Source organism: Heterodontus francisci, chromosome 23 (assembly GCF_036365525.1).
Source record: "Heterodontus francisci isolate sHetFra1 chromosome 23, sHetFra1.hap1, whole genome shotgun sequence".
NCBI lineage: Eukaryota > Metazoa > Chordata > Chondrichthyes > Heterodontiformes > Heterodontidae > Heterodontus > Heterodontus francisci.
Genome location: NC_090393.1, coordinates 46447482 through 46462537, shown reverse-complemented (window position 1 = coordinate 46462537; position 15056 = coordinate 46447482). Strand labels below are relative to the sequence as shown.

Below are 15056 nucleotides of genomic sequence, written 5' to 3'. Positions count from 1 at the left end.
TGAGAAGGTGGTGGTTCTTGTACCGCTGTAGTCTATCAGGTGCGGGTACACCCACAGTGCTGTTAGGAAGGGAGTTCCAGGATTTGACCGAGCGACAGTGAAGGAATGGCAATATAGTTTCAAGTCAGGATGGTGTGTGGCTTGGAGGGGAACTTGCAGGTGGTGGTGTTCCCATGCATCTGCTGCCCTTGTCCTTCTGGGTGGCAGAGGTCGTGGATTTGGAAGGTAATGTCTAAGGAGCCTTGGTGCGTTGCTGCAGTGCATCTTGTAGATGGTACACTCTGCTGCCACTGTGCGTTGGTGGTGGAGGGAGTGAATGCTTGTGGATGGGGTGTCAATCAAGCAGGCTGCTTTGTCCTGAATGGTGCCGAGCTTCTTGAGTGTTGTTGGAGCTGCATCCATCCTGGCAAGTGGAGAGTATTCCATCACACTCCTGACATGTGTCTTGTAGATGGTGGACAGGCTTTGGGGAGTCAGGAAGTGAGTTACTCGCCACAGGGTTCTTAGCTCTGACCTGCTCTTGTTGCCACAGTATTTATATGGCTACTCCAGTTCAGTTTCTGGTCAATGGCAATCCCCAGGATGTTGATAGTGGGGGATTCAGTCATGGTAATGCCATTGAATGTTAAGGGGAGATGGTTAGATTCTCTTTTGTTGGAGATGGTCATTGCCTGGCATTTGTGTGGCATGAATGTTACTTGCCTGGCCAGCCCAAGCCTGGATATTGTCTAGGTCTTGCTGCATTTCTACACGGACTGTTTCAGTATCTGAGGAGTCGCAAATGGTGCTGAACATTGTGCAACCATCAGTGAACATCCCCACTTCTGACCTTATGATTGAAGGAAGGTCAATGATGAAGTAGCTGAAGATGGTTGGGCCTAGGACACCACCCTGAGGAACTCCTGCAGTGATGTCCTGGAGCTCAGATGATTGACCGCCAATAACCACAACCATCTTCCTTTGCACTAGGTATGACTCAAACCAGTAGAGAGTTTGCCCCCTGATTCCCATTGACTCCAGTTTTGTTAGGGCTCCTTGATGCCATACTCGGTCAAATGTTGCCCATATGCCAAGGGCAGTCACTCTTACTTCACCTCTTGAGTTCAGCTCTTTTGTCCATATTTGAACCAAGGCTGTGATGAGGTCAGGAGCTGAATGGCCCTGGCAGAATACAAACTGAGCGTCAATGAGCAAGTTATTGCTAAGCAAGTGCCGTTTGATAGCACTGTTGATGACACCTTCCATCACTTTACTGATGATTAAGAGTAGACTGATGGGGCGATAATTGGCCGGGTTGGACTTGTCCTGCTTTTTGTGTACAGGACATACCTGGGCAATTTTCTACATTGTCGGGTAGATGCCAGTGTTGTAGCTGTACTGGAACAGCTTGGCTGAGGGGGGGGGGCGGGGCAGCAAGTTCTGGAGCACAGGTCTTCAGTACTATTGCTGGAATGCTGTCAGGTGGTCCTTCTTAAAGCAATTGTGTTTATAACTGACTGACTCACGAGGCCACTAAAGAAGATCGCTTTAGAAATCATTAAGAGTTAACTGCCTAGTGTGTGGCTGAAGTCACAGTAGGGATCACAATCTGGCAACAACCGTGATCATACTTTTCCTTATATGCATAACTACCTTTTTATGAAAGTGGACTAACAACATGCTATAACAAGACCAAGCAGCTGGTAGGCTTTCAGATTCCAATCATTAATGATACCGTCTGGTGTTTGAATGACTTATGAAGCCTCTTTAAGGCAGTTCCATTTTTGGACACCTTTCTCAAGATTGAGAAGATTTACCTCCTAACCCTTTTGTCCGTTTGATAACCCAGAGATGCACTTGGGGATGAGGGCACAGCGTTGCATGGGGATGAGCAGCTCGCCACCGAATTCCCTGAATCTGAGCTGGGCTCCACGTCACAAAACTTCAGTTTGCCTGGGGAAAGCGCCTGACGGTCTAACTCTGCACGTTGATCAAGGGGCTGCCCTTTCTCTTCCTCAGTTTGTGATCGTGATGAGGCGGCTTTGGTCGAGGGGGGAGAAGCTGTATCGTTGCCAGAGTCATAATCTTGGTAGCCTCCATTCTGGCTGGTTGCAATATCAAGCTTGTTGCATTCTTCCTTCACAAATGTGTGCCCGGAAGACCCTGACTTGCATATCTGTGAACAGAAACATTGCTGTTGTTACATTGCATGTTCTTGCTGGGACAGTCTTCTGCCTATATGATGCACTGTCTACTGTTAAAGGCACCTAACCCCCAAACACAGAAAAAAATCTTTCCAACATGAAAACTCGGAGATTTAGACATCATGCATTTTTTCTCTTTTGTTTTAAAAAAAGCATGCGAACGATGTAGTAACGAAAGAAGAACTATAGGAGAGAAAAAAAGAAATAAGCATTGTTTTTTTAAATTAAAAAAAGGAAATAAATAAAATTAAGTGGTATGTGAAGGAAGAAAAATAAGATGTGCGTACAGGACTACATACTGCATTAAAAAAAGGAAATCAATAGGCCCCAGTAAGCGTGGCATTAGAAAAGACAATGAACAAACATCACAAAATGAGAATTATGTACAAAATAAAGTCGCAAAACAAATAGTTCATCACTTTAACTAAAAAGCCCCTCTGAAAGGTACAGCTTTGTTGTGTTTCCTGCAGAAGAAATCTATTCTCTCCAGCGACCTATAATAAATCCCTAGTCTGCGGGTAGCATCGACTTACCAATCAAGAATTCCTCCTTAAGTAGGTAAGGTGTAAGAAAAAGGGAAGAGCGGGCAACATAAGTGCATCATTAGAGTCTCAAATGACAAGAAAAAAAGACACAAAACCCTGTCCAAATCCCTCCATTTTTTCTTATTGATTGTTTTTGCTGCTTTAAATCTATTTCAATTGTTTGCGGGAGTATTAACTTAAAAAAATCTAAAACTAGGTTTCTCAGGCATATTTCACAATTTCCGATTGTCTTGTTGTTAAAGCGTTAACAATGAATAGTGGCGTTTTCAAGCAACAGATTTCAAAGGAACACGTTTGCTCTTGGAAAGGTTCACAGGCCTCCTGCATTCCCCCAGTGTGGTTTAAGGATTAGATTAACAATGTCATTTGTTAAGCACAATTCAATAAACTTAAGTAGAAACAGTAATAGGTAGATTTTGGCGACCGAGCAACAGTTTCGTGTGTGATTTTTGTAGCCTCTTATTTAAAAAAAAACAAAATTTAACAATCCATTCACTGTTGTTGTCAGAACTCAGGAGGGAAACAACGTTTGCCAGTTTCATTTCTACCTTTATAAATTTAGGATTTGTATGAATTCACATTATTGTAATCAAGAGGTTTTTTTTCAACTCAATGATGTACATCTTATGCAGAATATATGTGAGTCACGCACCATTTTAGGAGCTGTAGTTATGGCACTCTCTGTCCCGTGCTAACAACAGTTTTATAGACGTTATCAATAATTGTTGTTTGACACATCTAGGGATGATGGATACTAAAACAAGTTTGATTTACTATTTTGGTGCCCACCAAAATGATTGGTAATCTGGAAGTGTGTGAACATTAACAATTATACAGTTCAATTTAATATTGTAATAAAGTCTAAGATCACATACAATATGGACATGAAATATGTGGGAGAATTTACTCTCTTCTGGTAGCATACTGATTAACACGTTCACACAAAAAACGATTTCATGTGATACTTTAAGAGTCATTAATCCCTTTACGACAAATTTAATTTTCACTGGTGGTTACCAGTGTGCTACAGGAGAGAATTAAACCCCTGAAAGAGGAAACTTTGGAGTTTTGAGAAGAACTCCAAAAAGGAAGCAAAAGTAGAAAATAGAAGGTTAATAAAGGCTATTTAGCTTAAACTGCAAGTTCAGAACTAGAGGAAAATTCAAGTTAAGACCATTTTAAAGATAAGGAAAAGAAAAGATTCAATGAAACGCAATGAGATTAAGTGGAATAGACCCATATTCTCTGGAGTTTAGAAGAATGAGGGATGATCTCATTGAAATGCATAACAATCGGCTTGATTAAGTAGATGCTGAGAGGATGTTTCCCCTGGCTGGAGAGTCTAGAACTAAGGGTCGTAGTCTCAGCATAAGGGCTCGGCCACTTAGGACTGAGATGAAGAGATATTTCTTCACTCAGAGGGTTGTGAATCTTTGGAATTCTCTATCCCAGAGGGTTGTGGAAGCTCAGTCGTTGAGTATATTCAAGACTAAGATCAATACATTTTTAGGCACTAAGAGAATCAAGGGATATGGGGATAGGACGGGAAAGTGCAGTTGGTGTAAAAGATCAGTCATGATCTTATTGAATGCAGAGAGCAGGCTCGAGGGGCCGAATGGCCTACTCCTGTTCCTATTTCTATCTGAAGTTCTCATCAGAAAAAAGAACAATTAACTTTGTTTTTGGTTGTGGGAGGAACAATGCCTAAGACATTGCAGGACTGGGCAACAGTGAATGCTATCCCAACATTCAGAAAAGGAGTGAGGCAAAGGAATTATCGGCAGTGGAGAACATGATTAAGAGGAGTAATGTCAATGTCCATCAGAGATCACAGAGATCATTAGCAGCAGTCAACATGATTTAAAAGCAGTAATTAATGCCTCATGAATCTAACGGAATTATTTGATGAAGTAACTCAATCAGTGGATGGTGGACTATCTGGTTTCTATATTCTACTTAGGTTTTCAGAGGACATTTGACAAATTTCCACATTATCAGGCATGGTAGTGTAGTGAATATGTTACGAGACTAGCAATCCAGACACAGAAGTTTAAATCCCTCCATGGCAGTTTGAAAACTTTAAATTCAGATTTAAAAAAAATCTGGAAGCAAAAATGTGATATCAGTAAAATTGACCATGAAACTACTGGATTGTCATATAAACACAACTGGTTGAGTAATATCCTTTAGGGAAAGAAATCTGCAGACCTGACCCAGTCTGTCCTATATGTGATTCAAATCCTTCCTGAATGTGGTTCAGTGCCCCCAAAAAAGCAGCCCCAAAATCCAGCAATGATTACACTAAGGATTATATTCCTTGAGCCTGGTGCCTTAGGACATTCTGGCAACCAGGTACACAGTGAAGAGGTAGAAAAGGTAAAAAGGTCTTTGGGTATGACCAGTGCCTATTCATTGAAAATAACACTGAAGAAGTTATCAATAAGGCTGATCAGATACTGGGTCACACTTTGAGGTCATTTCATAATAAGTCAATACAATTAGTTCTAAAATAAAAGCAGAATATGCTGGAAATACTTAGTATTCTAAGCTTGACTAAATCACTGCTGAGGCTAAATTTGAAATGTGCGCAATTTTTTTCTTCAAAATGTTGTTGATGCATTGGACTAGCTGCAGAAAGAATTAGAAGGATGACTCTTGGGCATAGGGTTCCAAGTTATGAAAAGGGACGCGCAGAATTGAATTTATTTTAATTTAGAGAGAAAATTGGGAGTGGAGCTGAGCTAAGCCTTTAAATTGCTGAGAAGCATGGATAATAAGATGCAGCAGGTACTTTGCTATGATGTGAGACTGGGTAAACTTGGATTAAGTGGAGGTTAAATGAATAGGAACATTGGAGCAGGAGTAGGCCATTGAGCCAGTCGAGACTGCTCTGCCATTCAATTAGATCATGGCTGATCATCTACCTCAATGCCACTTTTCCACACTATCCCCATATCACTTGATGTCATTACTATCCAGGTATCCATCAATTTTTGCCTTGAACATGCTCAATGATTGAGCTTCCATAACCCTCTACTAATCCAGTAACATCTTCACTACACTACCATGCCTGATAATGTGACTGAGGTGTTTAAAATAATGTGGGGATCAACAGGGTAGATGGGGAAAGATTCTGTCCCAGCAGGAGAATCTAGAAAAGCTGAACATAATCCTAAAAATTAAAACTAAGTCAGTTAAAACTAATTTCAGGCAATATTTGTTCAAGCAAAAGGTTGAGGCAGTGAGGAATGCACTACCTCAGAAGGTCATATATCCAGAATCAATTGAGATGTTTCGAAGGAAAAAAGACTTAAAGAATTGGGTCTTTTTCATCATTAGAACAACGTAGATACAATAGAAATAATTAAATTTATGAAAGGCTAGGACAGGGTAGATAAAAGCAGACTTTTTCCAGGAGTTGAGCAGTCTAAGATAAGGGGCCATAGACACAAAATGAAATGAAAGAGTTTTAGAACAGAGGGTAGGAGAAATTGCTTTACACAGACAGTTGTGGGACTGGGGAATTTACTTTCAGGCTTACATGTTGAGGCTGAAAGCATGTCAATTTTCAAGAAAAAGATTGGATACATGGATGAAGGAATAAGGCTTAGAGGGATAAGGGAAGGGATGGGTAAACGTGATTAGGACTATTTTCTTGTTTGGAGGCTAAATGATGGCACAGACTTTTTGGGCAAGATGGCCTATTTCCGTGTTGTAACTTCTGTGTATTTCTATGTTTGTTTACTTTGGAAGCCAGGATATTAAGGGATATAGGAAGAAAGAGGGAAACTGGACAATGTTAAAACTGCCATGGCTAATGAAATGGAACAGCAAATTGATAAGCTGAATAAACTACGGTGAGTTCGAAGCACCTGATTCCTCTAACCATATCAAATTGGCAATTCAGTTCTCCGTACTCTCAATCCTAGTCTTCCTAAAACTGTTACTATCTGAGTAGGAGTCCAAGAAAAACAAGGGATGTTAGTAGTTAAGAACTAGCATTTCTAATTTGCGAACCAATCTAGTCTTTAATGTGAAATTTGCATCATGTATTGTGTGCTATGTGCACAGGATGACAGGTGGCTGGGAAGGGATGGGAATATGCACTGATCTCTCAGCAGCCCATACTCTGGTTTCAAATCAAACTGCAGTATTTGTTAAATGCTTAACTCAAGTTAGGTATAAAGCTGGTATACGTGAGCTACTTGGTAAATTTGGGAAGGTCCTATTGTAAATAAAATGATTTAAAAAAATTAAATATCATGCTACTTGGTGCAATCAAAAATATTGATGAACTACAACTCCTAAAGTGTTTGCACTACAGATGTTTTTTAAAAAAATAGCAAATCTGGCTGACATAGAATATGATATGGCCTTGGGTTCTAGAAATGAAACATTTTATGTAATCTCAGTAGGGATCCATATTATAATTTACATCAGCCAATCTCTCGCACATATTCATACTGCAATGTACTTCTGTCTTGCTTTTAAACAACATTTTTAAAATTACATTGTCTATTCCTCTATGCCTTTAATTGTAAATTTAGTGACAATACCCACCTTTCCCTTATTCATTTCGAGTGCAGTATTAGAAAGAAAATGTAAACAAAATTTCTAGATTGGCGTGCAACACGAGGAAAGCACAATGATTGTTTAAGTACTGTTCATTTTATATGGAATGCTCTTTAGGCACAATTACTTTTATTTTACAGGTAGCTACATTTTCTTAACACCAATACCGAACTCAATATGCTGATTGACAGAGACAAACACTCATTGTCCGAGAACTAAATCAAGATTGGAACCAAATCAAGGTTGGATGGGGCACAAAGCAAAGCTGGTTTTAACATAGAGGAGCAAGTGAATGGCAGTCTAATTCATGAACTATCCCTGTGCTTTGTTTATAACTTAAAAGATCTTCAGTAACATGGCCATTTACACTGTTAATCAGTATTGTCTATGGAAGTACGATTTGGTAAATATTTGACCCACCATAGAGGATATGCCTTGTGTTCTTGTGTTGCGGTATGGATCAGCAACCATTGGCAGTCCCTTATATGATTGGCAATTCTTTATGTATGGGTGTAGACAGCGAATGGCAACAAGTCCTTTTGCCATGCTATGCATCCCAGTCAAGCTCAAGTCTGTCCTGGTTTAAGGCCTACCTGTGCTCACACTAAAATTTCCAGCACAGACTACTGAACAGTGACCCTGAACAAGAATATTAGCTGAAGTGCTTTTTCCCTATCCTAGGAAGCACATGGGCTAATTGTAATACCCATTGTTACACAGCACAGACCAGGGGCAACCTGAATCTTCCTAGACTGCATGATTCAGTAAATTAGGCAATACCATTGAGGGAAAGTCATACACTAACCTCTTTTCTGAAGACTCTTTTTTCACTCTGTTTAGGTCCCTTGTGCCCATGTGCCACTGTACAGACAAGAAGACTGAGTACTTGCAGTCGGGCAATAGCGAGTGTGCACAGAGAGATCCAAGTAGGTAACCTTCTGATGTTTTAATGTGCATTAGCGTGGGAAGGGTCACCTTTCAGTCAGTGCTTCCTCCTCTCTTGGGCAGCTTGGTTAAGATGGGCAATGGCCCATTGTATGGGGAATTGTGACAAAGACTTCACTTCCGACCATTCCATGTGGCACCACATTACTGTGCCAATGTACAGTACTGAATTAAACCTATTAAATGGAGTTGAGGTGGTGTTTTCTGTTAATTGCTGTAAAAACAACAGGGGACTTCAACCTGCATTTTATACAAACATTTTGATTCTGTTAAAATGTCGCTAATTGTTGGGGTTGAGGCATTGGCTTTATAGCAGCTGGTGACCTACTCTTTATATTCTCTTTGATTCATCAGAAAAAAATTTGCAGCCAGCAGTACTGACAGCTCAAAAGCTTACATGGCAGAATTGCAACATGTCACAGTAAATATTCACCTGTGGCACTGAAAGGTGTAAATCTCTAACATGTCGTTTACACGATGTAAAATATAATTGAAAAATACAGCTTGAGACAAGATATGCCATTGCACCAGAGAACTTTACTATTTTATGCTGTTGTTAAAAAAATTGCAATACAGCTAGCAACAAACCTCAGCAAAATGAAAAACTCTTGCAAAAAAAGCTCCTCCAACCAAAACACTTCTTTCTTAATGTTTGTAAATAACTTTGCTGCAAATTATGTAGATGGATGTTAACCTTCCCCTTCCCTGACCCTTATGCCTGAGTTGACTCCTGCCCAAGTGAAGCACTCCATCTAAAGTCTGACGTAAGGACTGATAGTATGCCTGATGCACCCCACAACCACCCCTCTAAGTGGTGTAGGTAAGCTCAAGTGGCAGGCAGTCCTGGAATCCGGAACTTCCACCGACCATCTGGTTAAGATGCCACCATGCTACAGAGCATTAAAGGCAAGATTACACTGCTTTTGGTTTGAGTGGAGGTTCTGAATTTCAGACAGTGGGAAGTAAAGCAAAAAGAAGCTGCTGAATTTATAGGGGTCATACCATTTTGCGAAAAGAAATGGGGGAAAGCCATTTTGAAGTTTGATTATTTGAATGCACCGGACATTGACAATTAATTGAATGGCAAGTGGGCACACACCATCAGCCGAAATCTCAGAACAGATTAATCTAAAATATTCCAAATGTATGGAGTATTATTCAAGGTTCATAATAATGAACGTTTCCCCGTTATATTTTCACTCCTGGAAATCAGCAGGATTCACAGACATGATTTGTTTTCCTATCACGCACACCCTATAACTCAAAACCGTCACATTTATAATTTCTCCATTGAGATATGTTTCACTTCTAACACATAGCTCATCTGTAATCATTAGTCTTGTTTAATCTCTGCAATGATCTGGTTATATGTCATGGCCATGTCACTTAAAATGCTGTCATGAAATATATTTGAAATGGCTGTAGCTGTCCAAACTTTGGGGTGTAACAAGAAGTATAAGAGGATGCTGACCGCATTTGGTTTCTAATCCTGTCTAGCCCTCTGTAACGTGATAGCTCTTTCATTCAGCTGCCTCTGCGTGGGGAAGCAGCAACTGCGACGAATAATGCTGCTCTTCCCAGCTGTTCTTCCCAGTCACCCAGGCGCCATTGTGGACAATCTTGGAATTCTCAAACACAAGCTGGAAATCACCCACTGGTGGCTTTAAGTGAAGGTACAATGCGGACTCCTTAGAGGAAAGTTAGGTAGTATCAGTGCACTGGTTTGTGTACTCGGGCATTAATACTCGATTACACTGGCTAGAAAACTGACAGAGCACTAAATAGAGAACTAACAGCATGGGTTGGTAAGATCCAGCCAGTTAGTTGGTTGGGACTATTTCACTGATTATTTAGATCTAAATAGGTGACTGGACACTCATGCACATCTACAATATTTGACTAAGGTTACTGGCTACATGCAAATCAAACAGCTGAAACTCGTTAATAAAAAAAATCAAATAGATACATTTCAAGCCTCTATCACTTTTAAAGGCTGCAAGAAATGTTTGTACAGTTATGTTGTAAACAATTGCAGCAACTTAAAATAATTGTCTGGATTCAAATATTTGTTACAGGGAGAAATCATAAATAATTGAGGGGAGAAAATATACAACGTAAACACATTTAAACATAATCTCTGTTGTTCAGAAAAATCAATACAATTATTTTCATAATATTGCTAATTTTCTAAGAACCACCTTGGCTAATATTAATGTTAATTATATCCATGGATCTGGTGCATTAGTCCTTCAGAGACAGAGTTGCTGAACATCATTTTATGACACAAAATTAGGACTCAAGGGATTGGGGGTAATATATTAGCATGGATTGAGGATTGGTTAATGGACAGAAAGCAGAGATTTGGAAGAATTGGAACCTTTTTGGGTTGCCAGGCTGTAACTAGTGGTGTACCGCAAGGATCAGTACTTGGACCTCAGCTACTTACAAACTAATTTAAAGCCTTAGACGAGGGGACTTAGTGTAACCTACCCAAGTTTGCTGACAATACAATGTGAGGTGAGAAAGTAAGTGGTGAGGAGGACAGAAAGAGGCTGCAGAGAGATATAGACTGATTGGGTGAGTGGGCAAAAACATTACAGCTGTAATACAATTTTTTTATTTATTTAGAGATGCAGCACTGAAACAGGCCCTTCGGCCCACCAAGTCTGTGCCGACCAACAACCACCCATTTATACTAACCCTACAGTAATCCCATATTCCCTATCACCTACCTATACTAGGGGCAATTTACAACGGCCAATTTACTTATCACCTGCAAGTCTTTTGGATGTGGGAGGAAACCGGAGCACCCGGCGAAAACCCACGCAGAGACAGGGAGAACTTGCAAACTCCGCACAGGTAGTACCCAGAATCGAACCCGGGTCCCTGGAGCTGTGAAGCTGCATGCTAACCACTGCGCCACTGTGCCGCCCATAAATGTGGTGAAGTGTGAAGTTATCCACGCTGGTAGGGAAAATAAAAAACACTGAATATTTTTTTGAATGCTGAAAGATTGGGAAATGTTTATATTCAGAAGGACCTGGGTGTCCTTGTACATGAATCACAGAAAGTTAGCATGTAGGTACAGCAAGCGATTAGCAAGGCAAATGGTAAGTTAACTTTTGTTACTAAGAGATTGGAGTAAAAAGCCTCACTACAACTATGCAGAGCATTGGTAAGGCCACACCTGGAGTACTGTGTGCAGTTTCGGTCTCCTTACCTAAGGAAGGACATAGTTGTCCTAGAGGGAGTGCAATGAAGGCTGGTTCCAGGGATGAGGGGATTGTCCTATGAGGAGAGATTGAGTAGACTAGGCCTATGTTCTCTGGATTCTTGAAGAATGCGAGGTGATCTAATTGAAACATATAAAATTCTTACAGGGCATGATAGGGTGGATTGCTGAGAAAATGTTTCCCCTGGCTGGGAAATCTAAAACATGTGGTCACAGTCTCAGAATAAGGGATTGCTCTTCTAATACTGAGATTAGGAGAAATTTCTTCACTCACAGGGTTGTGAATCTTTGGAATTCTTTACCCCAGAGAGCTGTGAATACTCAGTCATTGAGCATGTTCAAGACAGATGTTGATAGATTTAGGGTACTAAGTGGATTAAAGGATATGGGGATAGTGCAGAAAGGTGGAGTTGAGGTAGAAAATCAACCATGACCTTGTTGAATGGTGGAGCAGGCTCAAAGTGCTTATTCCAGCTGCTATTTCTTGTGTTCTTATGTTCTTATCAGCAATATTATCATTTTGTCATGAATTTGTGTTGACTGAGGTTAAGGACATTAGTAATGGTGCATAGAACCTGGAGCCAGTATCAAGCACGGGTACAGCACTGTTAGATGTAGATTAAAGCTCTTTCTACACTAGCAACATCATGCTCCACCTCCCACCACCTCACAGAAGTACCCTGACTGCACCTATGCAACATTTCCACTTCCAGCTGTAAACACCCAGCTGAGTGAGATTACCCTCAGTAGGTCTGTGCCCACCAGGAAGTGCACTGAGACTGTCCCAGCAGAGCCCTTACAGCCACCATTAGTCAGGGTTGGTTTTGAGCATATGACCTGTAGATGAAAAAACAGTGTTTTCCACCACACATTGCCTACTATGCCACATGTTTAAAAAGGCAATGTCCTTTTCCCAATCTCACACAGGCCATGTTTAAAAACCAGAGACCATAAGTATCTTATCACACTTGTCTTTGCCTTTGTACAGTCTCTAACACTTCTAATGAACTAATACATAGTTAATAGATTTTAATAAAGACTGTCTGCCCTCTTGAAGTAATGCTTTGCACTCAACTGCAGAAAGCAGGGAACCATCTGGAGGCTTATGGGAGTGAAATTCTGCCTGTTAATTATTTACCAAGTGAAAACATAAATACAAAATGGACTTTCCTCTTTCGTACTCATGTCAACTTTTTAAGCCAAATTATCAAAAGGAGTCATTTCACTCTGATAGGTGGAGAAGTCAAAGAAAACCTTTGGACCTTACAGGTTAGATTTTATGTGACTGAAAAACTGAAGTATGAAGAAATATTTGATCAGCACTTTGTAAATTCAAATGTTTCTGTAAAGAAAGTAAAAAAGCTGACAACATGCTGAGCGATAATGCTAACTATTGATATTCTGATGGGACAGAGAACCTGGAATCCTAAGAGCCATTGAGGCAACATAATGGGAATGAACAAGTTTTCTACTCCATTCACTTTTACAACCAGCTGTGCTTAGACCCCATATTTCAAAAGCTACAGCAAAACAAGCAATTCACTTAAGTTAGACTTGCATTAAACACTGAAATGAAGGAATGGAAATAAATAAAATAACACTGCTGGCTTCAGTTAGACACAATCATCATACACAGTCATAAGCAGTTAAACACCAGTTTTACATGTTAATGTTAGATTAACCTCCTGAATAGTGATGCATATTTAATGAGCTGTGTGATGTGATTAATGAAAGGGCTATTTCACGAAAGCACCAGTGTTTATCACACTGTGAAGCCTTAGCAGAAAATTTTGTAGCACAGAATTGGGGGCTATTTCGCCCATTGTGTCTATACTGATGCCAGGTCCACATCAGAGCTATCTGCTGTCATCTCAATTTGCTCCTCTATCCTGAAAAAAATCTTACTGTCGCCTCAGCTAAGGTCAGTTCACTCAGCAGGGGCTGTCAACCAAACAAACTTGGGCCTTCGTGGTTTAGCTGAATTCACCAGCTGAACTATAGAAAAGCTTTAATGATCTCTGACCCTGGATTTCTTGGAGAGTCTGCATGCCTTTGTCTTCCTGAAACTCTTCCACCAAATCTTTATTCTGAGGCTGGGAGAAGCTTCTAACATGTGTATGTAGATTTTTTTACCACAATGATGTTACACATAAATGACACTGATAGATTTCAACATCATTTACATAACTGCGTAGAAAGTTAGGTTTGCCAAACACGTTTTCATGGTGAAGATACCCCATGAAGAAAGAAATTGTCTCATTTTCTCTCAATTCCAGAATACTGTCTCTACATTTACATAATCCTCTTCAATTAGGTACAGGGAGATTTTAAATGAACACCATCAATACTACTTATTCATCTACTATGAGGAAGCACACAATCTCCTATCATAAAATATCATCAATCTATTGGTCATAATACATTTCTTACATGTTCAAACCATCGAGTGTGTCTTTCAGTGATTCAATTCACTACCTTAAAATGTGTCATTTTTAAACCTCTAGGGCCTAAATGTTCTGAGGCAATAAGTAGACCATTTCTACCACTAATGGTCTTTGTTCATCTTCTGACCTAAGACACAGTATATTGCTTCTATATTAGAATAGGTAGTGTCAAGGCTTTATAAAGTCTATGTTCAAACTAAACTTGGAGCCAAACTGGAGGCTTAGGCATCTGCTTGGCGGCTGAGAAACGGGCATGTGCTATTGAATTTCTAGGCCCTGATGTGTATAGATGGATGATTTTGGTGCAGGTATTCTGTGGAATGCCCCCGCAATAAAAAGATTGGAGGCAGGAGTTTGGGATGCAGTTGTATTTTACAAAGGACCATGTACTGGCATCATTTTCCATCTGCTACTCTATGAGTTAGAAGTTCCCTAAATGCCTGTGGCTCTATGCTAATGAAATGGAAGGAAAACGCTATCAAGAATGGAATTGTACATTTCTCATTTGCCTTTCATTCATTCCACTTCCTCTGCATTGTTGAATTATGCCAATGAACAGCATTATCAGCATCAAAATAGACTAAACACAGACTAAACTACTATCCACAATACTCCACATTGTGCTGCTGTTCTTCACATTTTTAAAAGCTGATATATTGTATTGAAAAAGGATAGATAAGTAAAGTGGACTGTTATTCTCTAGGAAGCAGGCTAAGGCTGTCAAAGGGCTTCTGAACCTCAATGACTACTACTAATGATAGATCACCATCGTTCAGCTCTGTCCCTGGGAAGGTTTCCAAACTGAGATTAAAGATCTCAAGTAATTAATTTGGATAAATTAAAAGTTTGCGATTATATGTGAACTTGATCTGATCATCTAGTCCGTGTTTCTCAACAGAAAGTGGCAATGATATGTTGTCTCTTGCCTATTTTCAGTCAAGTCCCTGTCATTGAATCAGTCTCTTGATTCCAGAAGAATATCCCTCATGCAAATTGTCCATGTGGCCTATCCTGGAATCTCTAGCTACTTTTCCTTTTATTTCAAGGGCACCATCTTTGCAGAAATTATTTAGCAAACTTTCTTTACAGATGAAATGAAGTAAATTGCATTGAAAAGCATCGTTGTATCATTTGC

General features: G+C 40.0%; 1 protein-coding gene across 1 annotated transcript in view; it reads right to left on the bottom strand.

Annotated features, from left to right (window-relative positions):
• The window catches only part of srrm4 (serine/arginine repetitive matrix 4), a 352241-nt gene that overhangs the window by 15033 nt on the left and 322152 nt on the right, over nucleotides 1–15056 (bottom strand). Inside the window, exon 10 of the mRNA XM_068055188.1 lies at nucleotides 1797–2155. Coding sequence (XP_067911289.1) covers nucleotides 1797–2155 — 359 coding nt within the window. The remainder of the gene's footprint in view (nucleotides 1–1796; nucleotides 2156–15056) is intronic.